Raw genomic sequence first — 27694 nt, forward strand, 5'->3', positions numbered from 1 at the left:
AAAAAATAGGTTGTGGGGCTTTGACTGAGGTGCTTTGGTGGGTCGTGCTGCAGAGCATAAGGCGCAGCTCTCCTTGGCTGCCCTTTTTGCCCCAGTCCCAAATGGAACCAGCGTCTGCCTCTTCTTCAACTGCTCCAAGTGACCTTTCCTGGCAGCTGAACCTGAGATACAAGGGTGTGAACTGAGGCAGCTGAGCCACTGGTACAGTCCTAATCTGCTGCTCTGGCTACAGCAACTGGAAGTCCAGCAGAAGGTCATGACAGACACCTGGGCATTGCAATACCTTGAACAGCCACAGTTGAGGCTGCTGGTGTGTTTAGCCAGCGGGACTACCTAAAGATCCTTCTGACCAGCACCAGAAAACTTATGATGGCTTTGTGGAAAAAGTATGGAGGAGAAAGAGAGCTTTATGAGCTTTTTAAAGCTGCTTTACTTTCTATTACATACTTTGAAGGTTTTTCTAAAGCCTGTTTGGAGTGTAAGCATGGGTTAATCACCTTTAAGAAGAGATCCATATAACATAGTGTGATGCGATACGCCCTGTAGAAATCCTTTCCTTTTCTGGGAGGGGAGAGATGAGCAAAGGGAGAAATAATTTTGTGTCCCTTTGCACATTACATCTACACTATACCTATGATATATCTGAAAAGCCAGGGCACCACTAGCGGAACTGACTATAGGTGGGATTTGCATCCCTTCTGAAGAAAAGAGGTGCAACAACACGTGCAGAGATTTTAACCTGACGGTTTCATCTACAATATTAATTCCAACTGAAGTGTAACAGAGATAGAGTTCTGCAGTTCTGTGCCACTGGAAAATGTACAGGTTTCCATTTCAGTATTATTTCCTTCTAGAAATAAGCCCTATTCATGCCAAGCATCTGTTTTAATTTGGTTCCTTTTTTGATGTCAAATTACTCAAGCTGGATGAAAATCACTGCAGAAAGGCTAACATTATTTAAAAGGACATGGTATAATTTTACATTTAAGATGTCTCCAAGGAGAACTATTCCAAGCCTAATAGTTTCTGAGGGACTATTTGCTGTGCTATTAGTTTTGATTAGCTCCAGAGATTCATTCCCCCTATCCATGCTTAAATCTTTCAGAAAAACAGTGAAATGGGTATTAAAAGAAACAAGTCTAATTAGCACCATTTTTCTGAAGTAAGCACCGGTCATCAGATCAAGCTATGTGGCTGAGACATTAAACTTTCTACACACAGAGCATGCCCGCTCATTGCCACTGTTTGCTGACTTAGCCCTCTGAAGCTGTCAACTGCAACTGCAGTACTTCTTAATTAGCACTTATACAGTAGCACACATTTTCTAAGCAACACAGAAACATTAACAAATTTGCTCCAATAGCACCTGTGAAACAAAGCTCATTTTTGGGAGAAGTCTGCGGTTTTGATGGCAGAACAAGCTCAGTGGGAAAGGCTCCGCACTGTGTTTTAGTCTGCTCTGCTCAGCCCTAGCACACGTCCTTGGATCAGACTGATGAGTTTTCAGTCCATAAAATGACTGCAGTGCTACTGCAACCTTCTTTTACAAAAAGCTTCGGGGTGGAAACCAGTATATCCAGATCTTATAAAAGGGGAAAATGATTACATCAGTATGGAAGACGGATACAAGAAACATGGTTTAAATTGCCCCAAAAGAGAAACAGAGCCACAAAGGACCAAATTCTGTCCAAAATTCTTAGGTATTTGGCAAGCAATCTAGAGAAGAGAAACATGGTATTATTAAGCTGTAGGAAAACTCCTGCCTGATCCTAGATCTCAAAAAAGATCTAGTCAGCAGTGAGAAACACCATCATCTCACATTCTTCAGAGGCTCAGCCATGCCAAAGAGAGAGGCACTGTGAGCTTTGTGACCAAATGGGAAGGAGGCTGCAGGAATCCTTACACCAGAGGGGATGCACAACCACTGTACATCTAAGATTTGCTCTGAAGCTGAGTTTAAGAGGTGGTCTGAACACATTTATGTATTTCTATCTGCCCTCTCTGTTTATTTTTCTTAAGACTTAAGCAACGCCTTGATCCAATTTACCCAAAAAGGCACCAGCCAGCAATGCCTCTGTCTGCTAGAAACAAGCTTGCTGCTTGTAGAAGTGCTCAAGGCACTCCTGGCTCTCTGCCCTGCCGCCTTCTCCCAAGCCCTTCACTCTGGACTGGCCCATCCTTTCTGAAGCTGTAGCTGCAGGGTCCTGCCTATTTGAGCAGTGCCTCCTTGGAGAACTGACTTATTTCTATGGGGATAGTGTCTGGCAGAAATCTGAACACACTCAAATCAAAACAATAGAAAAGTGAGACTCGTTGAAATTTTGCAGGTATTTGACTAAACCCAAATCTCAAAAAAATGAGGACAGCATGTAACATATGCTACACTGCCTTCTGCTGTGGTGAGTGAAATTGTAGGCAGCTGCCTTGGTCCAGCATGGAACTCGGGCCCTTTGAAGAAGTTGTTTGAAACGGGAGAACTAAGAAAGCCTTCAAAAATACTCTCGCAGATCAGATGTAAGAACCTCATAGACAACTTTATCCACCACTCCCTTGCTACTTCATCCTTTTTACTGCAAATTATTTTTCTCTTTCCATCATATCTAGATGACACCCCTTCCATACTGTTTGTAAACACACTGTATCCACCATAGATCCCAGTCGCAGTCTAAGGCTCTTCATGCTGATTTCTTTCCAGCAAACTGAAAATAGCCCTCCCTATGCAAATCCAAAGCAGCACATAGATGTGTGCCCAAGTCGGCTCTGAAGCCTGTGTCTACATGGCACCCGATAGCCTACTGAATCTGGTGCTACACTACCAGCTTAAGTATCCTTCAGATAGTGAAAAACATCTTTTACTGAAATGTCTGGACAAAAGGATACCCTGAATCCCAGCTTTATAAACCAAATTTCATGAGAGAACGTGATAAGTGTTCTCTGTAGTTTATCAAGGTAAGAAGGGGTATTATATCTCTGGCCCTGCTTTTTGTAAGGCTACATTTCCACTAATATGACAGATCGACGGATCCAACTTCTTTGCATGTGAGGAGGAGGACTTCTTTGCATGTCTCTGTCATCTCCTTGAAAAGTCTGTTTTACCAATTGCTCTCACTATTGGACTTTTTTTTTCTGAAACTCCTTTTTTTAGCTTCAAGACATTCTGTCTTGTCTTGCTGTCTTTAGCAGCCAAATGGTTGTCATCCATCATTTATATCACCTTAGAGATATTTATAGATTTTGATCGCATCCCACCGGACTCTTGTCTGTCTTACATCATACATATTTGTAGCGCTCTTGATAGGGCTTGCCTTCCATATTTTCTGCTACAGATTTTCTCTAACTTGTTTATATTCTTTGTTAAACCATGGATACCAAAATAGCACATGGTGACATGGGATTAATAGTCCTGCCCAGGTACTACAGGCAAAATTCACTTACTTATACGCAAGCATGTTACTAAAACAGAAATCTACAGATTTTTCAATTTCATTAGTAAAACTTTAAGTACACTACCAACACTATGCAATGCTTGTCTGATGCTGGTATTTAAATCTTTGTATTTCCATCCTATGATGAAATATTGAACAGCTATATTGAACAGCTTTAGTACATACCATTCACGGGATGAAAGCAAATAGGAATGAAAATTTTGGGGGAGACTGCAGTCAGAGATATTTTCTCAATAAAACATTGGAAGTTATCTTTCAGAATCATCGGTATGATCTTGCAGAAGCAAGAGATATGCTCTTCATAGATGATTTGAAAAGCCATCTCAGGGAAAAGCCGGGACTGTAACAGACTTACGGAAGCACAGTTATCACTCCCATTTCCCTTCAGCTGCATAGCAGGTTTTTTACTGGGGTCTTTTTACATCACATTATATTCTTCCTGATGCCATTTTTCCATTTTGTGAGGTGTGATACAGCCATACTCTCATCCTTACAAACTGTATTGTGACATCCACCCAGCAAAGTCAAGAGGAGTTTGCATGACTAGGGGATCGAATGGGAACTGAGACAGGACCTCAGCATCTGAGCCATATCCATTCAGCCCATCCTCTCCCTTGCACAGTCCTGTAACTGCTCTGCTCCAGCAGCAGGTAACTTCTGCTAAATTTCAAAGCTAAATTTAAAGGGGATGCATTTACTAGTGGCTCTGACCTGCAGACCTCTGCACACAGCCTGGGGCCTGACCCCTGTACCATGTTCTGGTACAAGCTGAGGGAGGAAAGGTCAGACGAGCAGTGGACAGGTACCTGCTGGTGTCAACAAGCTGGCAGGCTCAGGGCCAAGAAATCTGAGGTTGTCCAGCAAACTTTCTGTTGACTTGCCTATTAAAATATGTATTTGTCCATGTTCCCACCAGACACTAGGTACCTCCCAGACAGACAAAAATAGACACAAACCCTCCCCTGAAAATTTCACAATCTGTTTCGCTTTAGAGGAAAGTCACTTTAGTGACTTTCTGTGGTTAAGGAGAAACAAATCTAAGCAAATCTCTCTAGCTCTACAGACACCTTAACTCTCAAGGAGATTTGATGACCTTTGGACCGATTTTTTTCTTTTTTTTCCTGTTTCAATAAATAAAGCTACATATGTCTGGGATTCCTATTTTCTTTAAAAGAATTGCAAAAGAGTGCACCACGCTGCAGTCCATCTTAGAAGACTACCTTTTTTTGGTATTCATGCTTTCTGCATTCAGCACTAAACTCCTGACATAACCACAATATAGGTTATGACAAAAATGTTATAGAGACAACTAAATACCACTGTGTAAACTCCTGCCTTCAGATTAGCACGACGTTGTATCTACTTACACCAGCCACCTAAAAACAACTGAACCAAGACCATGAACATCAATGGAAGAGGAAAATGAAGTCTGAAGAAATTATGAAACAACTCTGGAATTGATACAGCTTTTGGTGACTATGCCACTCACTGTTACAAGCAAATAGAGTTATATAGCAAGTCTGATTACACAGGCCTGCTAAAAAGAGCTCTCATGAGTTACTGACTTCTATTTATTGATAGCATGTTGACATCACTTCTCCTCTGGTATTGCATTTTTCTAGCTAATTAAAGTGTACCTTCTCCCCAGTCTGCATATACCAAAACATGCCGAGGTAGATGTACTTTCAGTGCTTCGTAATTGCCAGAATCATATATGAACTGTAGGATTTTCTAGGACTCTAGCATAAACTGACCTGTACCGCAGAGGCAGACATAGCCTGCAAAATTTGGCTTTGCCTCACAGCTGTGGAACATTTGGAGCCAAATAGTTGGTTAGTACATTACAGAGATAGCAAAAAGTAATGAAATTTGCATGTGTTTCGAGATCCAAATTCCACCTTAATAATGGCATCTGCAAAATTGCACTTGTCATTTGGGACTCTCTCTACGTATGTTTTTCTTCTTCAAGGGAGGGAGAAATGTATATCCTGTCCTTTTACCCAGTTGTTCACCCTGGCTATAACAGCATGGAAGCACTAAAAACCCTTAAGGTGTAACCAGTTACGTATTCTTTTGACCTGGAGAAGAAAACAGTTGACATCAAGCTGTTGAAGTTGGCACCTCTGCCACCTGCCTCTGCAAGGTTTGGGGCAGTTACCATATTGGGGGTAGAATAGGCCATAGCAGCAGCAGTTTCTACTTGGCTATTATCCACCAGTAATCTCTCCTGGGGGTATGGGGTCAATCAAAATAGAGAAATCTTAGAAAAAGGGGGATGCCGTCAGGTCCTTTGCAAACTTACTGAATCTGGCATCAATAAGAAGCATATCTGAAAACCCAGCTTGAAAGCTTCAAAAAAACTGGTGCAATAGTTTTAAGTAAAAAAAACACTTTTGAAATATGCTAATTGCATCAAATATCTGGCAGGCTTTGAAAAATCTGATTCACCAAGAACTCTGAACTGTAGCATTTCCTTTGGTTTCCAAGAGAGAGCTCTTCATCTGTTTAGGTTTCCACTGCAGACTTTCTTCCATCCACAGAAATCCCCTCCATCTGCTCTAGCATCATTCTTTTACTTAATTGACTTATTTTCTCTAGATACTGATGCAACTGAAATAGTTTGATCTGATTTTCCTTTGCTTCTGACCTCACTGTCAGATTTGTAGCCACGTTAAGATTGTAACTGTGATGAACAATGCCAGTTTCCTTTGCTATTAAAAATCATTATGCTGTAGTCAGGATGATCAATATTCTAGTAGAAGAATCTGAAACATCTTAGAGGCCTGTCAGAGGAGAAACACTTTTTTTCCTAGATCCCTTCTTTATACCACAGTCTTATAAAGCATTCAGAAGAACGAACAATACACTTAACTTGTATTTCATAACTTTATACTTTTTTTCACTGGGAATGAGATGGAAAGAAGTTTAAGACTAATATTTCAAAAGTACCTCAGAGTATGCGCATGCAGTAGAATATGATGTAAAGATCTGCTAAACCAACATCTACCTGCACTGACCCAGGTAGGTTGCTACTAATTTCAAGGTAGACTCAGTTTGCGGGAAATCTGGCTGTCTACAAAGTCTTCTGTTGCACCTCTCAGCAGTGGAGCCGTTAAGTCTGAATTCTTAAATATTGCATTTAGAAGTCTGAGGGCATGTCTAAAATAGATTTAGAGTTTATTATTAGCATTTCGTTTTTACAGATGACATCTAGAAGAAGGAGGAGGTTACAAGAAAAATCTCTTCTTCTGCAGGTTCAGTGACTGGATTTACAAAGGTAGTTAGGTGCCTAAAGGTGCAGAGAGGTGTCTAGGGGGACTTCCAAAAGCACCTCAGTGAGTGATGTGCCTGGTCTCACTGAACCCTGAAACGCAGTAAATCCCAGATCTGTTCAAGTGGTTTCACAACACCAGCAAAGAACTTCTTTCAACTGCTAGACATCTAATTAGCTCTATAAGATAGCCCCCAATCAGTTGCAGATGGCCAGCAAAAAGGGATGAAATGTTTTGCATTTTAATAAATACATTCTGCTTCTGGGCTAGGAAAGGTTTTGTTTTTCTGAATGGATTTGCAAGCTGTAGCTTAGACTCAAGCTACCCTGGCTCGGTACTCTGCCGTCTCAGTATGGCACTACACAGTGATAGTAAGTAAGGCCTGCGAGCGCAGTCTCCATGGAGGGGTTATTTACCCAGTGACATGATGTATGTCTTCCTGTGGTGATGCCACCACGTCATTTCCTTAACTCCTTCACTATCACCAGCTTCCCCCCGGAAGACAAGATGATGCTCTCTGATGTGTCGGCAGTTCATCTTAAACAGGGAGCTTTTAATGAGGTGGTGCCAGGCAAATGTGGCTGCTGCCTATCATAAAAACTATCACTGCAGATATTCTTTCTTGGGAATGTGATGTATTAGGGAGCACTGAGAAAATTATACTTACTGAAAGAAATCAAAAGAGTCTAATTACAGTGATTTTTACAGAGGGAGTTAAAGGATGCATGTCAAAGGGACTGATATATAATTATGGTAATATCAGTTGCAACTCCTGTGCCATCTAATTACTTGAAATGGGTGGCATCGTGCAATCTTTATGAAAGCAAGCTACAACAAAATGATATAATCTTAATATGAATTAAAGATAAAATTGAAAGGAAAGTAAAATGAATACATTGGTAGGAATAATAATCAAGGAGACAGCACTCCATGTGGTAGAAAGACAGGACAAACAGAAACTCACAAAGTGTCTCCCAACCCAAATCTGTGCTACACATTTGACTCACATTGTGTCAGAAACTGAGATGCTGCGTGTGTTGCCTAAACTGGTAGTCAAAATCAAGACATAACAGCATACAAGAAAAGAGTTGTAAGAAGTGAAGGAAGAAAGGAATAAAAAGAGGAAAGATTAATAAAAATGAGAAAGAGCATAAACCTAGCAATCAAAGTGTTAAACTCTTCTGGAGTTTTGAGTGTCTCCACATGTTGAGTTTGCTCTGGATACTCTGAGGTACTCCATAACCCCCAGCTGCTGAGTAAGTGCTGGACTGTCTTGGATTCAGGCACTCAGACATCTTTGTGGACCAAGTCTTTCTATTTTTGTTTCACACTGGCAGTATTACACTGATAAAACTGTCAGCGACACACTTGATATAAATAAAATATTAAAGTTATTACTTTAACATACATTTTGTTTGTCACAGATGTAATTTAATTACACAGAACCCATACCTACTATAACATAATTCCATCTGTTGACAAATGACCTGGACACCGGAAAAATCTAATTTTTCCATTCATTAGAAATTAAAATCCTAGCATGTTCATGTGCAAGCCCACGGACCTGCTGGTAGGTTCATGCTCCTAATTATAGTGTAGCCTAGAAAAATCAACCTTTATTTGAACACTGACATCTGTGTTCAAGTGGTTTTACAACACCAGCAAAGAACTCTTTTTTGTCAGTTATTAGTGGTTTCCAGATTCTTACGGCCACCATGGTGAGACACCAAAACTTTCATGGATACTGCATTATCATCAGTCTTGTAATGTAAAGTAAGACTGAATAAAAGGTTTACTATTATTCTATTGACTACCTGCAGCTCATTTATCTCATGGACTGCAGTTTGGGTCACTTCTTTATCTCATCATCTCATTTAATAGCAAAGATACAATCTAATTTATAAGCTAAGTATACCTATCTTTTCTAAAATTTTAGAATAAGAAAAGTAGAGTGGCAATTGGCTAGAATCCCTCATTTACTGCAAGTTTAGTGACCACACTTCTCTATGTACTGATTTCAGAGAACTACTTTTTGTGTTATGTTCACTTGAGCAATCTCTTCCCATGAGATCATACAGAATGAAAAGATCTGAGTTAACTGTCTGTGTGTTTTCAAATTTATTATGCTAATTCCTCATATAATACAGCCTTGTCTCTTTTTGGTACAAGAACAAAACCGTAAAATACTTTTCTAACATATGAGTGTTTTAATTGCTACGTCTTTTTCTTAAAGAAAATTCAATGTTTGGAACTCTTCTTCTGAGCTTTAACCTCACAACCACTTGCCACATAAACTGGTCTGTTCTGCCCTCTGTAATAGCTGTGTACTGTTTATTCAATAGCATTTAATAGAGACTGTGGCTTAGGCCTCTGAGCAAGACCTTCCAAAGCAGTTCTTCCCTATCAGAAAAGGTTCCCTCATACCTACATCCTAGCAGCTTCCTGGCCTCTGTGGCTGTGGTGACTGCTTTATGTAGTGTTGCTTGATCGAGTCTGAAGTTCACTGACTTGTATTTAATATCCAGCTAAATTCCGCTGAATTAAAATTTTAAATCTCTGCTGAAGATTGCCTCTTGCTCCTTTGCGTCACACGTCGGTGTTGAATGTCACGGAGGCAAAAGTAAATCCGAGTTATTGAAGGCAATCATGGTTTTCACTGAAAAACCTGTCTAATTACAATAATTAGAACTAAATAGCTTGAGAAAGAAGAATAAAATGTTATTTCAATTTTGCAGTCATTTTATATGTTATTTTGTTTATTTATGACGATTCTGTGTAGGATCTGTTAAAAATCTTATCTAGCTTGCAAGGAGCATGGCTGAAATGATTAGCAGGATTTCCATGCAAGACTGTAAAGGCTTTTTCCATCCAATAATTTTACTTGATGAGATTAAGGTGTGAGAAATAATATAAGGCTTATAATGAAACCTGTCATCTTCCAAAGGAAAAAAAAAACAACCAAGCAACATCTGCCAAAAAGAAATAAGCCAACAAAATATCCACAGACCGCATTGCTGCCCAGGCTGGCAGGGCAGTCTGAACCACATTTCTGGCACCTACTAGAAGGCTTTCTTACCTTCACTGCAAACTCTGTTTCTGTAGCTTTATGAACACATCTCTTGCACACTGAGTAGGAGCCAATTCCTATGTCCTCCTTGATCTCGTATCCATCTGTAAAGTGAATGTTGTTCCCATGTAACTGCTATAGGGAAAGACAAAAGAAACAAGGTAACCAGAACACGGGCATGTAAAAGCAAGGACTAGCCTCATCTTAATAAAGGAAGTGCTTGATCTCATCTCTTTCACAGAGCTCTCTTGTCCTTAGCACTTTTTCTAAGTCCAGTTAATTAAATCTGAAGCTCTCTATTTAAACAAGTGTGTCCCCTCCCTTTTTACCTCTTTCCAGTCTGTAAGATGGAGTTGTCCATGTAGAAGTAATGGCAAAAAAGCAGTGATTTTCTAAACTATTTATGGAATGCAGACAATCACCTCCTATTAGAAATTCATAGGAAACTGTGGGCCCAAATCCCTTGACAAACCCACATATCTTGACAATATAAACTTATTTCTAATTACTGAGGGGCAAGATAACTTATAAACTACTAATAGCTTCATAGCCTTCAAAACAGATATCCCACATACAGCGTGTGCCTCCAGGCCACTGGAGGTCTTACCCAGGATACGTTTAATTATGATTTTTGGGGGAGTGAGAAGTTACTATTTTAAGACAACCTAATTTAAGAAAATATATTACTAGTGAAAATACTAGGAAAATACTTTTAAAATTTCTAATTTTATTTATTGAAGGGTATAGAATGAACTATGGCATCATTAGTTCATATGCCATTTGGAAAATGCCTGGGCAGGTGGATTGGTTAGATGGTGAAACCCAAATCTGAGGCCTTACTGCAAACTCCAATCCAGGACTCAAGAAATGACCTAAAGCTCTAGGATACTCTGTCTAAAAATGTAACCTTACCAGTAAAGTCCCTACAGAACCTTCTAAATTAGAAGACATGCATGTGTTAACATTCAATACATTTTTACAAAGTAAACCACAGGAATATATATAAAAAATTTCTGGGATATAATTGCTTGGGTGGCATTTCATTTACTGTTACATAAGAGAATCTTTAAGAATACAACATATTCCACTGTAAATTATTAAAATAGGGCTCTCCCCTGGAGGCATGTATACTTCTGGCTGCGGGTAGGAGAGGAACTTTCTCCTTGTGGGAAAATTTGCTGCATCTTTGAGTAGCCCAGTTCTTTCTTCTGATTCACTGACTCCCTGATGTATTGAGCCATTTGTAGCAATTTACTTCTGGTTTCAGTTACAGTAACTGGAGAACATGTTGTAAAGAAATGGCAGCAAAGAATCAAGTGTCTGGCAAGCGCCCTTCCCCTGTCAAGCCGTATGTGGTTATGAGTATATCCAGGCTTTTGTGCAATAGCAACACGAACACAGTGGCCTCTTACATGCAGGAGCTTGGTATCCATGTCTGTGGGAGCCTTCAGCAGTATTTCATTAAGCCTCTTAGTTTATTAAGCCCCCTTAATCTACACAGGCTGTTATCATATTGACTCTGAGTGAAGTAAGGAGAGGGGTCAGCAAAATTGCTACCATGGACTTCCGGAGGGCAGACTTCAGCCTGTTCAGGTCACTGGTTGAGAGACTCCCTTGGGAGACCGTCCTGAAGGGCAAAAGGGTCCAGGAAGGATGGACAGTCGTCAAGAAAGAAATCTTAAAGGCGCAGAAGCAGGTGGACCCCATGCACTGTAAGATGAGCTGGCAGGGAAGACAACCAGCCTGTCTGAACAGGGAGATTTTGCTGGGACTCAGGGAGAAGAGGAGACTTTATCACCTTTGGGAAGAAGGGGCAGGCAACTCAAGAAGAGTACAAGGATCTCATTAGGTCAAGCAGAGACAAAATTAGAAAGGCAAAAGCCCAGCTAGAGATCAGTCTGGCCACAGTTGTAAAGGATAACAAAAAATGCTTCTACAAATACATTAACAACAAAAAGAGAGGCAAGGAGAATCTCCATCCCTTACTGGATATAGCAGGGAACATTGTCTCCAAGGATGAGGACAAGGCTGAGGTACTTAATGCCTTCTTTGCCTCAGTCTTTAATAGCCAGTCCAGGTATCTGCAGGGTATTCAACCCCCTGAGCTGGAAGACAGGGATGGAGAGCACAATAAACTCCTCATAATCCAGCAGGAAGCAGTTAAGGACCTGTTAAGCCACCTGGATACCCACAAGTCTATGGGGCCTGATGGGATCCACCTAAGAGTACTGAGAGCGCTGGTGGAGGAGCTGCCAAGCCACTCTCCATCATTTATCAGCAGTCCTCGTTAACAGGGCATGTGAAGAACAATCAAGGGATCAGGGCCAGTCAACACGGGTTCATGAAAGGCAGGTCCTGCTTGACCAACCTGATCTCCTTCTATGACCAGGTGACCTGCCTAGCGGATGAGGGAAAGGCTGTGGATGTTGTCTACCTGGACTTTAGAAAAGCCTCTGACAGCATCTCCCACAGCATTCTCCTGGAGAAACTGGCAGCTCATGGCTTAGGCAGGTGTACTCTTCACTGGGTAAAGAACTGACTGGATGGCTAAACCCAGAGAGTCGTGGTGAATGGAGTTAAATCCAGCTGGCGGCCGGTCACAAGCGGTGTTCCCCAGGGCTCGGTTCTGGGGCTGGTCTTTTTCAATAACTTTACTGATGACCTGGATGAGGGGATCGAGTGCTCCCTCAGTAAGTTTGCAGATGACACCAAGTTGGGTGGGAGTGTTGATCTGCTGGAGGGCAGGAGGGCTCTGCAGAGGGATCTGGACAGGCTGGATCTATGGGCTGAGGCCAACTGTATGAGGTTTAATAAGGCCAAGTGCCGGGTCCTGCACTTTGGTCACAACAACCCCATGGAATGCTACAGGCTTGGGGAGGAGTGGCTGGAGAGCTGCCCAGTGGAAAGGGACCTGGGCGTGCTGGTTGACAGCCAGTTGAATATGAGCTGGTAGTGTGCCCAGGTGGCCAAGAAGGCCAACAGCGTCCTGGCCTGTATCAGAAATAGTGTGGCCAGCAGGAGTAGGGAAGTGATTGTGCCCCTGTACTTGGCACTGGTGATGCTGCACTTCGAACGCTGTGTTCAGTTTTGGGCCCCTCACTACAAGAAGGATGTTGAGGTGCTGGAGCGTGTCCAGAGAAGGGCAATGAAGCTGGTGAGGGGTCTGGAGCACAAGTCTTATGAGGAGCGGCTGAGGGAACTGGGGTTGTTTAGTCTGGAGGAGGCTGAAGGGAGACCTCATCGCTCTCTACAACTACCTGAAAGGGGGCTGTGGTGAGGTGGGTGTTGGTCTCTTCTCCCCAGTAACTAGTGATAGGATGAGAGGAAATGGCCTCAAGTTGCACCAGGGGAGGTTTAGATTGGATATTAGGAAAAATTTCTTCACCAAAAGAGTGGTCAAGCATTGGAACAGGCTGCCCAGGGAGGTGGTGGAGTCAGCATCACTGGAAGTGTTCAAAAAACATGTAGACATGGCACTTCAGGACATGGTTTAGGGGGCATGATGGTGTTGGGTTGATGGTTGGACTTGATGATCTCAAAGGTCCTTTCCAACCTTAATGATTCTGTGATTCTGTGATATAGTCCAAGACAAAACTGTTGTGAATGAAGTACATTCACTGAAAAAACAACACTTCTTTACCTGCCCTGTATGCACAACTGGAATAGTGTTTCAGGTATTCAGAAATACTTTCATTTCAGGTGTGATAAGGTACGTTTTCCTTTGTAAAGGCTGTGGAGAATGTGAACTTAAAGATAAATAAATTTGGGAAAAAAATCTAATTTTCCACCTCCTATGTGCTGCATGTAAACACCTCCTACCTATACTGGGTAGCTGTGAAATACTGGTGAGAACACTGAGGCAGTTAAAATACACTATGCACGTATGTATCTGCCCATCATATGTGAAGCGTAACATCAGCATCAGTACCTGCACAATTGGATGGACGGTGATCTTGTGCACATCTTGCTGTGCAGACTCCTGTACCAAGTTAGAGGCAACGAAGCTGAACCCTCTGAAAAGATTATGAGCATTGGCACTTGGAGGAACACCTGGGGAATCTGTAAAGAGAAGGAGGAAAATGACCTCACGAGCTGCACAAAAGATCAGAAAGTAATAGCACAGCACCTGCAACAGATGAAGTCACCCCAGCCAGCCAACAGCAGATCCTGCTAAAGTGGCAGACACATGTGATTATAATCCACCTCCATATCAAGGCTTTGGTGTCCCTTCTCTATTCCGTTCCTCTGGTTCTGAACAGTGCAGGGGTGTTGTTTGCAAAGATCTCTCCTCTTGGATGCAGAGGTTTTTTTCACAGTGCATGTTCATCCTTAGGCAAAGAACTGCCTGTGCCAGGAATCTGCGCAGAGAGGCACAGGACAGCGAGGCCAGGAGAAAGACAGATGGCTCAAGACTGTGCACCCCTTTAGCTTAGCACAGGTTCTCCAGGGAGCAGAAAAAAGCTGCAAGGTGCTATAGCCATCCTTCCCAGGATGACTACATCCTTCACCCTGACTACAGAAATCACAAAGGCTAAAGTGCGTTCTGAGTAATGTGGTATGTTGTGTGGGTCAGGAGAATGTAGAGAAGACAGGACCTGAAGCAAGTGTAAAAATGCAATGTTCCAGTAGTGGTGGTGTGTGGCCTCGTAAGGATCTTTCTGGAGCAGCTTTAGGAGCGGTGACTTACTAGAGGGAAGATGCTGGTTGACTTGTCCTCAGGTGAATAAAATGACTAGGAGTGTTTTAACTAACCTTCATAGACTTTTTCTCCCCACTCCTTCCTCTGACATGGCAAATCCAGGGGAGGAATGGCTGGAGGTCAAAGAGCCCTGAGTTAATCTACCTTTGGAGTGAAATAACTAGACAGCAGTTCCTGGTACCTATGCCACTGCTCAGTGAGAGAAACAGCCTGCCAAACCAAGAAGAAAGGAGTTGCACTTCACTCAAAATTCTGAAAATCTTTAAAGAGATCTTTCTCCCCAGTGTATGTTTTGTCCCAGGTATTTTCATAAGCAAGGAAGAGTCACATTACAAACCATTCCTTGGTAGCTGGCTGGGTATTATAAAACCGATAGTACTAAAATTTGTTCACCTTTTATTTGTTCTTTTTTGGGGTTTGTTTTTTTTTCTCCCTTCCTCTTCACATTTCCTCTGATGCAACATGTGATTTACCGCAGCAAAGTTACAGATATAAACTTCCTTTAGAAAGCTATCTCCTTGTAGGAAGTGTGCAAATACCTAGTTTCACTGGAGTAAAGTAAATACATTCCCACTGGACCTTATATGTGGCTCATCTGCCTACACCATCAGCACCACCCATTACTGTGTAGGGCAGTGGTGTGGAAGACTGAGTATTGTTTGAGGTCCTGAAAACATATGAGAATGCATTTCCTTGTGTGGTCATCCCCTGTATAAATCTACTGCTCAAATGAACAGAGGATCTGAAGCCAGAATATGGAAAGAAAACAAATTATTTGCTTGGAAATAAACAAAACTGAGATTGCAGCTAATTCTGTATCTCATTACGAGGTTGCCTCAGCTTTGACAGGAGTCAGAAATAAGCACAGCAAGTCAGACCTCACTGCAAAGTATGTGGAGAAGCTTGTCTTTTGGTAAAATGATGTGGGCTATTTGTTTATCTCAGTATATTGATGGGCATTCTCCTTGCAAATACATGAATCACAGCAGACCTCTTGCATCACTGGGTACTTCTTACAATGGCATACATACAACAGCGATTTTCCAAGATGGATTAATTAAGAGGAAAGAATGTTTGTTTTAAAAAAGGCATTACAACAATTCAAGTCTGAACACTCTGGAACTTCAGAAAAGCTGTAATCCAGCTCTAAAACGTAAGTGCTAGGTCATCTCTATTTAAAAATAACTGTTCCTTCATAATTCACTGCCAATCTCTCTATCAAACACTGTAGAAGAACTACTGATTATTTGGTGTTCAATATTAAATATTCATCACCACCAACTGATAAGCCCATCATATGAATTAAATGTTAACACACCTGTGTGAAATGCAAAATTATGCTTAAACCATGTTAATTAACTGATAGCTATGAAACCTAAGTACTTTTCCTAGTCTTGATAAATCCAGAATCATTTAATATGTCTGAATTAGACCCACTGGCAAACACCAGTGTTGTGTAATGGTTATCTTTCTCCCTGTGAAAGTCATAATGCTTTGTCCTACTAGAGCTTCTAACTTTACAGGATTTTCAAGGGCTTCATAAATCTCAAGTAATTTACTTCAGTATGCTTCACTGGGGTTAGCAAACATTATTATCTTATTTGTGGAGGAGGAAATTTAGATACTTCAGGTGCAATTTTACATATTTTTTTCTCAGCAGTGAAGCCAGCCTAAGACATCCCTGCTGGTTACAGCATGCTGCCCCATCACTTACAACAGTACAAGTATTTGTGGACTCTTGGTTTGATCCTTATCCAAATCACCACTTATAACCTGGATTGCTTCAGTCTCCTGCTCCCTGTGAGGAGCAGAGCCAGCACAAATGAGATGTGGGTCAACAGTGGTGGACTGAGGAAACGAGTGGCCAGAAAAAGAAGCTCCAACTCTGAAGAATCCCTAAGAAAAAGTGATGTGAAATTACACCCATAGAGATGAACTGTCGATGTCAGAAACCACATCTTTGGTGCACTCAGAGCTGAGGTTAGGAATCCACAGAACGCTGTTTCAACCTCCAGGCTAAAAAACCTCTGAGAAACAGCAAATCACTGGACTGGTAAGTTACTGGATCCAAAACTTTGACATAAATCTGTTTCTAGGCAGAAGAACTCATTCATAAAGACAGAGTGCAAAATGACTGCATCTGTGCCCTCTCCTTAGTAATATCTTTCTGACAGCCTCATTAAAACATGACTGCATTATCATAATGAAGCACGAATTATTACAGTGCTTTCTGTCTGGGTACATTGTCAGTAACAAGGTAAGTTTGTATGGGGCCCATGTAATGACAGAGAAAACACAAAATAAAAAAGGTTCCTGTTTGATTCCACTGGCAATATGAGCTCTTGTGATGTTCTCCCCTTCTGGTTGACCCAGAAATCACACGGTTGGATTCCCAGGCCACTTTCCATAATAGCATGAAGCAGAATTGAAGCAGGCCATCTCTCTACTCCAGTCACAAACTTCTAAGTCAGTGCCTCACATGAGACATCAAATTGAATCAGGCAACAGTATGCAGAGTGTAAAATATAACCCTGGGCATCAGCACATGCATGAAGTACAAGGGTGTTTGTGCCAGTACAACCAATGAAGTATGACCTTCCAAAGTAATTCAAACTCTCAGTGCTTCTCTGAGACTTTCCATGGTGGCACCAGCCTGCAGTTTTCTCCCAAGATCAGACTAACTTGCAGTCTCCAATACTTCAGAGAAATGAGTTCCTCTGAAATTTGAATTAAAGCTAAAATCAAAGTTGTGAAATGTCTGGTATCCAAAGATTATTTTTTTCCATAGAGTGGGATAGGAGTATCAGAACATGACTAACATATACTGGAGACAGGTAGATGTTCCAGTTGGACCCAAATAACCAGAGTGTAATATTTTTATAGCTTGTGAAAGTTGGCACATCTTTGCCAAAAAAACTATGAACCAAGATCGATAAAAGATTTTGAGTAGATACCACTATTTCATACCTCATGAAAGGAGGTTTGAGCCAGGCTTTGAATAGAGGATTGGGCTAGTTTTGAAAAAAAGGTTGAAGGTCATGATGAGCCTGAAAAAAACCTACAGGAAATCTCAGCTCTGACTCATGTGCTATAATGCAACCGTTTTCATAATGAAAGCTCAGACCTTTTACTCTCATTGCAGCAGGTTTGGGGCAATTTGAGGGTTGAAGTTTGAGGCCTTATATTTGGTTATTACAACAATACTATGTGATATTTACAGTGCTTACCATCTTCAAAGTGTTTTATAATCAACAGCTAATTAAATTTTTACATTTTAGAACTTATAAATAGGTACTTTTTACACAAGAGTATCACAGACAGAAATGTAATGTAGCTTATCCATGTCTAGCAAGAGGCAACATTATAACTGGGATTATCACTTTGAGGTTACTCATATTCTTGCTTTCAACTAAAAGAGTAGAAAGATGGTGTTTTGTGCAAGAATCACCTTCATATATATAGTGCACAAAGTGTGATATTCCTGTTAGTAAATAGAAATTATAGGAACAACATTCTCACTGCAAGGATTTTCTAAATATTGTGGGCCAAATTTCCTGTTGGCAAAACTCCACTGATGCGAGAACTTCGTGATTCTTTGTTACCGTTAACCATGTACTAACTTCCAACAGTCCATAGTCTACGGGATTTCATAATTAAGGAAAACATCTATGGAATATATAATCATATAATAACTTGCAGGTGTACAAAGTTCTTTGAAGTTGAGGTAGTTTTAAATAGTTAAATTCAGCTAATGTAAGCAACAATAAGAGTAATAAAATAGCAAATCAATAGTTATTTTTCTTACTAAAAATATGAAATCTGTCCTTCCTGAAGACAAATTAATGCAAAGTTGGTGAAAGACTTATGAACGTCTTTTCTTGGCAATGCCAAAGTCTTTGCTTCCTGCTGGTTATTTCAAAACCCAGTAATCCAACAGGTGATCAGACTTTTAGACTCCACTGGAATGGGGAGGGGAAGGAAGAATGAATTTACTCACTGAAAAGATGCATTACCCATGTGCCACCTTACTAACCTGTGGGAGTCCGAGATGTGAACTCTGGATCAAAATGAAAAGTGTCTTCTGGCCGTCCCACTGCGGGCTTGAAAGGTGGCTTGATTTCTTTTCTGTATAGTTTCTACAAGGAGAAGAACAGATCACAATGAACAACAATCTGTACACCTTCAGCATCTGCAGATAGGATCCCCACTTTGTTTAGGGTGTCATCTCTCAGCTCTGCACCATCCTTGCAGGACTGACAAAAAAGGAAGATGTATCCGAAGCTCTGGCTCCTGCTCGACTCCTTGGCTCAAAACCTGTGCTCTGGATGGTCCCTGCACTTTTTAGTTACTAGAATCCAGAACACAATTACAGATGTTTCTGGTAAAAAATGAGCCCTATAATACAAAAAATATTCCAACTGAGGCATCTGGAAGTTCACTGTCTTAAAGGCAGGACTGGAACGTGCAATAGTAACAGCAGAAAACTGTATGGGTGACTTCAGCAGCACAGCAATGGCAACGAGCACAAAGAATGGCTAGGAAGCAGTGGCTGTTTTAGCATTTATTATTTGGCAAGAGCTAGCAATATGTTTGACACTCTGCCAGACTGAGCTGAGCAACAGGCCTGGCTGCTCACAATCTAAACAACAGACTTGTTCTTTTGGCGTATCTGGTAAAAGGGAATGGGCTCACAGCTGATGATTAGATGAAAGTCCCATCAAAAGACGTTAGGAAGAAAGCACTGCAGATGACTGAGGAATCATGTTGAAGGCCTAAATGTGGCTTGAGGAGAGGAGCAAAACCAAGGAAAAACATAAGAGACAGAGGAAGGTATATAATAGGTAAGCACTGCTAGGTGTGTGAGTTTGTGCTGGCGAGTGAGGGGGCACATAGGGGATCACGTAAGTAACAGTCACCATAAATGCATGCTAATACACTGCCTTTATTACCAGGGACTTTGGCCTCTTTACTCATGCTTAGAGATCTTTAAGGAATTGCTTCACTGTGCTCCTTTGCAAGCATTCATACACACACATACTCTGGGAGATGAACAGAGGTGCAGCATGGTGGGATCTGATCCAAAGCCTACAGGTTAATGGGAAGAGTCCTATTGATTTCAGTGATCTTTGCATCATCTCTGCTTGAACTGGCCAAAACCAAACATCATGCTGATGGCGGCACGGAGAACAGAGCTCCAGTTTGACTCCCTGTCCCACGTTTCAGTCAGTAGACTGCATTCCCTTTCTAGCAATGCTTTTGTTCTCAGGTTTCAAAGGGCTGAATTAGTTGCCACAGACAGCACCCAATAATTAACATGTCTGAGCATAAATATAACGTTTCATTCAAACTTTCAAGTCATGGTAAGAGCCAGAGAGTTCAATTTTATGACTGTTTGTAATATGTACCTTCAGGTTAGTTCTTAAAACAACTTCATAATGAGCTGATTTTTCAAAATATTTAATGGAGATTAATACATGCTTGTCCAGCTCTTTGCATGCAGGAAAATTCTTTTTAACTGTGGGTTTTGTGGTAAATTAACTTCTGTAATATAAAGCATGTGGTCAAAGCCAAGATATATATACACATCAACATAATTTGAACTTGATTTTGCATAGATAAATAAAGGTTCTTGAGGAAGGACATTCTGTAGCACAGTATTAGCATTAGCATAAACCATATGTTTGTGGTTTAATTATGATTCCTTGGAAAAGTGGAATGGTGAGTCTGGAAATGACTCTGCAATAATTAATAGCCATTTCACCATAAAAACCTCCTGCCTGCGTAAAACTGCTCCGTATCTTCTGAGAGAAAAAGAGATGAATAATTGCTGCGAGCCACAATGGAAAGCCAGTCTTCCAAATAATTAAAAGCCAATTGCAAACTTAAGCAGGAAGTGTCACTCATCAGCTGAAAAGTATCAACCTAATAATTAAGATTTATCTTTTTCTGTCTGCACAGAACTTTAAAAGAGAACTCAGCACCTACTAAAGATTTTTCTGTTGCTAGGATTTCACCTTGAATAAGCTATTTGCTTCTAGCTTCCCTTTATTTGTCTTAGTTCGCAACTGCAGTCCTCCTACTGCAGAAAGCAATATGGTCACACGCACATGCTTCCTCCTTGAATTAAATGAACGCCTCATCCTGTGAGGTCCAAAACTTGGAAAATGTTTTAGAGTTGTACATCATTTGGGAACTGCACTCTCTTATGATTATCATAACCATATTCTCTCTGGCCTCTTAATTCCTCCCCCCATCTGTAGTTTCTTAAGTGCTGTTGGAACTACATTTGTGTTTTGAATCCCTAACCCACATCCTCCACTACTAGGGACGGATTTAAGATTCATCATGAGTCACATGCCACCTAAAGACGTGTGATCACAAATCTGCTTGCTGGGAGAGGATGGAAACAAAGAAGTTGCTTGTGTGAGTGAAAGGCTCCTCCTCTGAGTGCAACTCGGATGACTCCCTTTTCCATTTCCTTTTCCACTTGTGTTAAAAATTATTTCTGGTGTTTCTGACTAGACAGCTAGGACCAGCAAAAGGTGAACTCCCTAAACCCCTTTTTTTCCCCCCAACCTCCTGAACTGGGTAACTTTAAGGTACAAGAACAAGCAGAGCAGTGTCATTTCTGGTCTTTCCCATCCCACACTGGCTCCAGTTCTTTGAGTCAATTCACTGAAGCAAACTAAGCCACAAGGCAGCCCAACACAGATAAACATAAAGGCTTGCTGCAGGTAGAATGCTTCTTCCTTTAAAAACCTGCATCTTGTAGACTGCAAAACACAACATGACACAAGCTGATCTAACAGTAAGAATCACAGCCTTTTTTTTCTATACACACAGAGACCAAATCTCTTGGAGGATTTGAGATCCTTGTGGATTTTCCAAGAATATTTCTAACTTGAGGTAAAATGTATTAACCTATTATCTCTTGCTGTGGTCCCAAAATTATCTGGGGCTGATGGATCACCTTGATCCCTTCCAACAGAAACCCGAAAGAATGGCAAATGACATAGCAAGTTAAGTTTCAAATCTTATCTTTGACCATTTCTATCAGGCTGTAGCATAACTTTTTGTAAAGTTTAAACAGCTATCTATATGCCAAGTCATGGTAATCCTGGCTTTATATGCAGAAATCACTGGGAATTCCACCACCTATTTTAATGGGAACAGGGTCCCAGTTGTCTCAGTTTTACCAGTTTTCATATCCAAGTTATTATTTTGGGGCATCTTATGAGGCATTCAAAAGCCACTTTGGATATGTCAGTGCTAACTGGAGCATTTGAATTTCAGGTTGGGTGCTTAAAATGTGTGTTATTTTGCATGGGTATAAGCATCTGAAGATTTTTTTTTTCTTACATGTTGCTTCCGCATCCATAAAGGAGAAGTGTATTCCTTAGCCCTTAATGTTTTATTGAGAATGCAATCTCTCTCTTTCCCACTAAAGAATAACCCCCTACATCCCACTCCCATTTTTTTAAACTGGCCACAGCATTGACTTATCACAGAAAAATGTGACTGACAGGTATCAGGAATCACTGTGCATCACACATGTCGGATCCAGAGGCTGTGTGGAGGGAGTGCATAATCCACAGAATGAGGGCGATGAACTCCATGGTGTGAAAGTACTGATTGAGATATTCATACCTGGATACATAACCATGCTTCTGCCTGTTTATCAACCCCTTGCACCCTTCTGAGACTTTCATAATCAGTACCTTCAGAACAATAAGTATCACAAGTACTTATGAATTAACTAGAACACAGTTCTATATCAGTTTGAGAAACTACGAGCTCCTATCAATTGCCTTTCTGATTTGGGACAAAAACCTTTTTTTTTTAATAAACAACTAATTTTCCCCCAGGTCCCAATGATCTTTTCTTAACGTATGTTGCCAGATCCCTGATATGAGCTTCATCTGAACACCTCCTCAGCTGGGATTCAAGTAATACACCAGGGAGACTAGTTACAAAATGCTGCGACATGCATCTGTCTCTTGTTATTTACAAGCAGTTAATCTCTCATCATCTCTTAAAAAACGCACTCCTAAAAAAACCCAGAGATCTAAGTGCCCGGTACATGCGCCTGGCAAATATCAAGAAAAAGAAAACCGATTAATTTAATTAAAAAATATTTAGTCATTTCCTCAACCGAGTTTCTTTGATGAAAAATTGAATTATTCCTTAGACACCTTCTAGAAATAGAAAGATGCTACCCTCCACAATGACGCACTTGTAGTGTGAGAATAAACTCCCTTGATACATAATACTTGTCATGGAAAATACAGTAAGCAGACAAAAGGATGAACTACCTTCTAAAATGTTTGTTCTTTCCTAGATTAATGGCTCAATGTTATTGCCTGCAAATAATAGAAAAGCTAGCAGAATTCAGATCTTGGGATCAGGTTTTGCTGTTGGTAAAATCTGCAATTAAATAATTGGCATTTCCAGTTTAGTTTGATCTCTGATTAATATAGAAGGAAATAGAACTTGAGTCTACTTTCTTCCCACTCCTTCCCTCAACTGTATTTGACAGTTCATTTTCAAGCATGTCATTTGCTCTTGTTCCAATTTAGCCTGTCATCTAAACAAAAACTACTGTTTATAGCCCAATCCTCCAACTGCAGTCTGCAAAAAGGGATTTCATTTTTCATTTTCAATGAAAAGCCAGAAATTCCTTATGCATGACCTGAAAAGAAGAAACGCTAATAAAAAAATCAGGAACCAGACTGTGCTTTCTCAGAGCCAATGACTGAAATTGTTTGAAGTCAACTCAGTTTGGGTCTGCTTGTCTTAGGGAGAGAAGGGGGTGCAAGGGTAGTAAGAAGGTAAAACTTAGAAGGAGCTTGACATCTAATCTCCTTCCTGTGAATCCCAGCCTTGATCATGACAGACAGTCCATTCATTTAACAAAGGATCTATTGACTTTGTGTCACAGTGCCTACTAAATGCCCTAGAACAGTAAGATTGGTATTTGCAGAAACCTTCATATATTTTTCACCCTGGGAAGTGGGAATTTAGGGTTTTGTTACTGGTTGACAAGAGCTGTAAAGGTGAGATTTTACAGAGATTAGCTCATGCCACAATTTAAGTTTAGGCATAAAAACCTCTGTGCCAGATTGTCCACAGTTCGTTTAGTGCTACTTATACATCAAAAGTTAAGCTTAGGGTGGCTAGAGATTTGTACTGAAGAATGTCATCCTGGAACATGGGAATGACATAAAGTAAATGTGGGAAAGGACAGGAGGAGGACAGTTGTTCTCTGGCCACACTCAAGACTGCACCTAGTGCAGTGGTGATATGCTATCCTGTGCTTGGCATGAGCATCTGCAGCACCATAACAGGGGGCTTTTTTACACTGCATGTGTTGTTTCCACTGTGTTCGCTACCTTCATCTGAACCAGACACTGTCTGGTTGCGTCCATTTGAAAGATGGGAGACAAGTGGGAAGTGACTGCTCCAACTGGTAAACACTTCAGTGACAGAGACAATGACCAAGTCCCAATCCAAACCCCAAGGCAACAGCTCTTCCAGTACTCTGATGTGAAGATCCTATTTACACATTTCTGTCTGAGATTCTAAGGACTTCATCACTGAGATACCTAGACTAGGTATCTACCACACAACTTGGAAAGAAGCAGATAACTCTCATTTCTGCTTTGAATCTCTTTTAAACTGAGATGAAGCAACTTGGCATTTCCTTCTTGGTTATCATGTCACCCTTGTAGGAAAAATCTTACTTAAAAAAAGACCTGTTTTGCCCTGGGTTTCCAGAAGACACTAACCCATTCTGACCCTTTGTGATAAGGGGACTCTTCATTGGAGGATCATTTTCCTACAGTTGCTGAAAGTTTCTATGCTATCAGTTGCAGCACTCCTGTTTATCACAGCTGCCAAGGTAGTGCAGAAGCTCTCCAAGCTCTCTAAGGTCTTTATATTACCAACATATAAAATAAATCAACATTCATGTCCTCTCTCCACAGTGTTGTTTGCTGACTGCCTGCAAATTGTTGCAAGAGATCCCGTATATGTGATGGAAGAACAAAATGAGGGCATCAGGGACTCTTGTTCCTGCAACAGTACAGAGATCAGCACCAAACATCTGTGCCTGATCCATTTCTGTTCTCTGACCCTGCTCTGTTTCTGTCCACGGAGAACATGTTAACAGTTGGTTGGATCATCATTGTAAGGCACAGTCCTGGCTTCAGCTCAGGGCCAGGCTGGCTCACACCACTCTGAAATGCATACAATACTGCTGCTGTAACTACATAAGCCTCCCAAGATCTCCATGAGTGATAGTAAAATTAGGATTAAATGAGCAAACATATTACAAAGATGATGGTCTGTGTAATAATGATCTGTCTGGCTCCAAGAGAGTGCAATAAGCACTAGTTATGCTGGATTAAAACGGGTCTTTACAGCTACATTTTACAGCAAAGTTACAGGGCTAGATAAGACATCAAAGGGCAATTAAATCCACCTTCCTCTCTGGCTCCAAGTCATGTTTACGCATACCTAGCCTCTTCATGGTAGATATTTCCTCAACCTGTCCATAAGAACCTTTCCAAATGATGGAGGTCTGTACAATTTCCTTAGGATAGGCAATAAATTGTTCCCTAAAGAACTGAGCTTGAAACAATCACCAGTCATCATGAGAGAAGGCGGTCTTGAGAAGTCTCACAGTCCAGAACTAACTTAGCTGAAAACCTTTCCAAGATGCAGAGCCTCATTTCTCTATGATGAATTACTGAGCTGCTCCACTAGCAAACACAGAAGAAGGGAAACCCCCTCACTGCTCCAATGCTCCTTATTGCATTAAGATGTATGCACCTAACCTGTATTTTGACTGCAAAGCTGAGGACTGTGGAGATATCAGAGGAATACAGACAACAATAATAATAAAGAACTTAACTCTTCAGGATTCTCCATTTTTGATTTTCACTTAATGTTTTCAGAAATGTGAAGTCTTTATACAGAATCTGGTGATTAGTAAGAAGCAGAAGAGGAAAGAGAATCTAGACTCCAGAATATATGTAATGGGACTAAAAATCAGCTGGGCCATAAAGGAAGATCTCAAACGCTACTTTCATTGACCATTTCTTAACATGCTTACAAGTCATGCCAAGTCTTCAACATGCAATCCAGGTTAATGAGTTTTTCCAAAATAAATGATCCTGTGGGACTTTCAAAGGCCACCTGGGCATCACAAAATGTATTTTTACAGAGGAATTACCTTTTTTTTAATACCTGGGCAGCGGTTTGAGAATGGCTCTGTCACATATATTCATGCTGCTTTATCAGAGTTTATAGTGAAAACTGCATCAATGTGACCTGTTACATTAGCATTCATGAGTGAATTCAGATCAAATATTAAAGAGACATAAGAATACCATAACACAGGTCAGATAAAATTAAACTAGAAAATTCTATAGGATGTGGCAAACAGGAGTGCTGATGCAGTGGCAGATGTCCAGACAAACCAGGTTTGCCTCCAGGTTTGTCTAAAAATAAATCAATTTGAACAAATATGACTCTGAAAATGTGAGAAGGTTTAACCTGTTGCAAGTTGAAATCAAATACTTGGCTAATCTCTACTGCCAGCTTTATGAGCTGTAGCTGATAGGAATAAAATAAATCCTTGTTTACCATTCTATGAATCATGTCCAATGTCTTATCTGAACCATGTTACATTTGATCAAATGTTTGCTGTTCCAATTTTTAGTGTTGATGTTAAATTAATGACTCACCTCAATAAAACATCAACTACTTGTAAGAGGAGTTGCTGTTTCCTGTTCTGTCTGGTTGACTTGTATACTCAGTGGTGTAAAATCACTGTTCTTAAAATCTATGTTGTGCTTTTCTGTAGCACACATCACAATATAGCAGAAGGGCCAGATCCTGTCCTATGGTCTCCTAGGCCAAAATTGATGAGAAGGGGTCAACAAAGCTACCTTGTTGGAAGATTTATAATTCCCCCACCATAAAGTAGCACAACCTGCTGTACCAGCTCTACCAATACGCAGCCAGTCCTAGTAGCACCACACTGTGTTTGGGAAAAGGGTGCTCCTGGAGGTCTGGGAGCTCCTTGGAGATGCTGGCAACAGGTATGTGTAAGAGACGATCTGGGGCTGCTCTGAATAATTCCAAGAGAGAAAAGGATTCCTGGAGGTCCCTGACAGCAGAAAGAAAAAACCTAGTATTTAGTCCAGCTTGCCTAACCCAATGAGAAGGGACAAGTATTTCAATATGGAAAATAAAAGCAGAAAGATGGAGGGACCTAGAGCATCTGATTGCTTCCCTCAGGAGTATCTCTTTTAAGCCCAGTCCTTTGGCTCTGGTTTCCTTTGTGACTGAAATATTACAGGAATTCTTTCATTTAAAGCTGCTCATTTTCATTCCAGTCCAGCTCCCACAATCAATGCATCATGTTTATTAGAGCTGAATGTGGAAATTATTCTGCAGAACAGTGCAAATAGCCTCAGGTAAGTACCATGATAAGCCAGAACAGAGAAAACAGAGACAAGCAGTTAGAAAAAACTGGCAATGCTGAAAGCAACTTTCTGTTTCTTTCACTTATGGGTATGTGAACAAATGTATATATGTATGCAAGTGACAAGGCAGCCACTTAAAAGGCTCTAGCTCTTGGTCCTCTACGTTAGAATTCACTGCATCTTTTTCCTAAGCATGGCAGTTTGTCTTCAAAACTTTAGCTAAGGAAAAAAAAAAAAAAAGCTGTTCCACTTACATTCCAGTCTATAGTAACAAAGAAAGGGTGACGTTTAATTTCTTCCACTCCATCGAATCCAGCACCTGACAAGAGAATGAAAGCATTAAAGTCATGCTTAGAAGAGTGCTGCATAACGTCCCTTCTCCAGCCTTCCTCCCCCATCCCCTCTTTTCTTCTGACAAAGCCACCTAAATGTTTCTAGTCAAGAAACCCTAAGCAGTGCAACTGCCAGAACAATATAAACTACTATAAATACAGACAATTGCACTTCAATAATGAACATCTGATGGCTGAAGGTTTTTTACTTTTCTCTAATTGAGGGTGGTGCCAAGGCTGAATAGCTGCTCCCTTCAGACGAGATTTGGTATTTTAGCTGCAAGCAGACCGCACACACCAGGGAGGCCAGGTATGTCCTGATACTGCGGCAAGGCTACTGCTGCTCCTTGCCACCAGCAACAGATCTTCTGCCTGCACAGACTTTCA

General features: G+C 40.9%; 1 protein-coding gene across 2 annotated transcripts in view; it reads right to left on the reverse strand.

Moving 5' to 3' along the window:
• The window catches only part of RPS6KA2 (ribosomal protein S6 kinase A2), a gene marked incomplete at both ends in the record, with an annotated part of 314704 nt that overhangs the window by 19186 nt on the left and 267824 nt on the right, over positions 1-27694 (reverse strand). For both annotated transcript variants that reach the window (XM_081998201.1, XM_081998202.1), the window contains 4 exons: positions 9795-9920; positions 13714-13844; positions 18518-18620; positions 27230-27294. In XM_081998201.1, coding sequence (XP_081854327.1) covers positions 9795-9920; positions 13714-13844; positions 18518-18620; positions 27230-27294 — 425 coding nt within the window. The remainder of the gene's footprint in view (positions 1-9794; positions 9921-13713; positions 13845-18517; positions 18621-27229; positions 27295-27694) is intronic.

This window comes from Phaethon aethereus (genome assembly GCF_964289735.1).
Source record: "Phaethon aethereus genome assembly, chromosome: 3".
Taxonomy (NCBI): Eukaryota; Metazoa; Chordata; class Aves; order Phaethontiformes; family Phaethontidae; genus Phaethon; species Phaethon aethereus.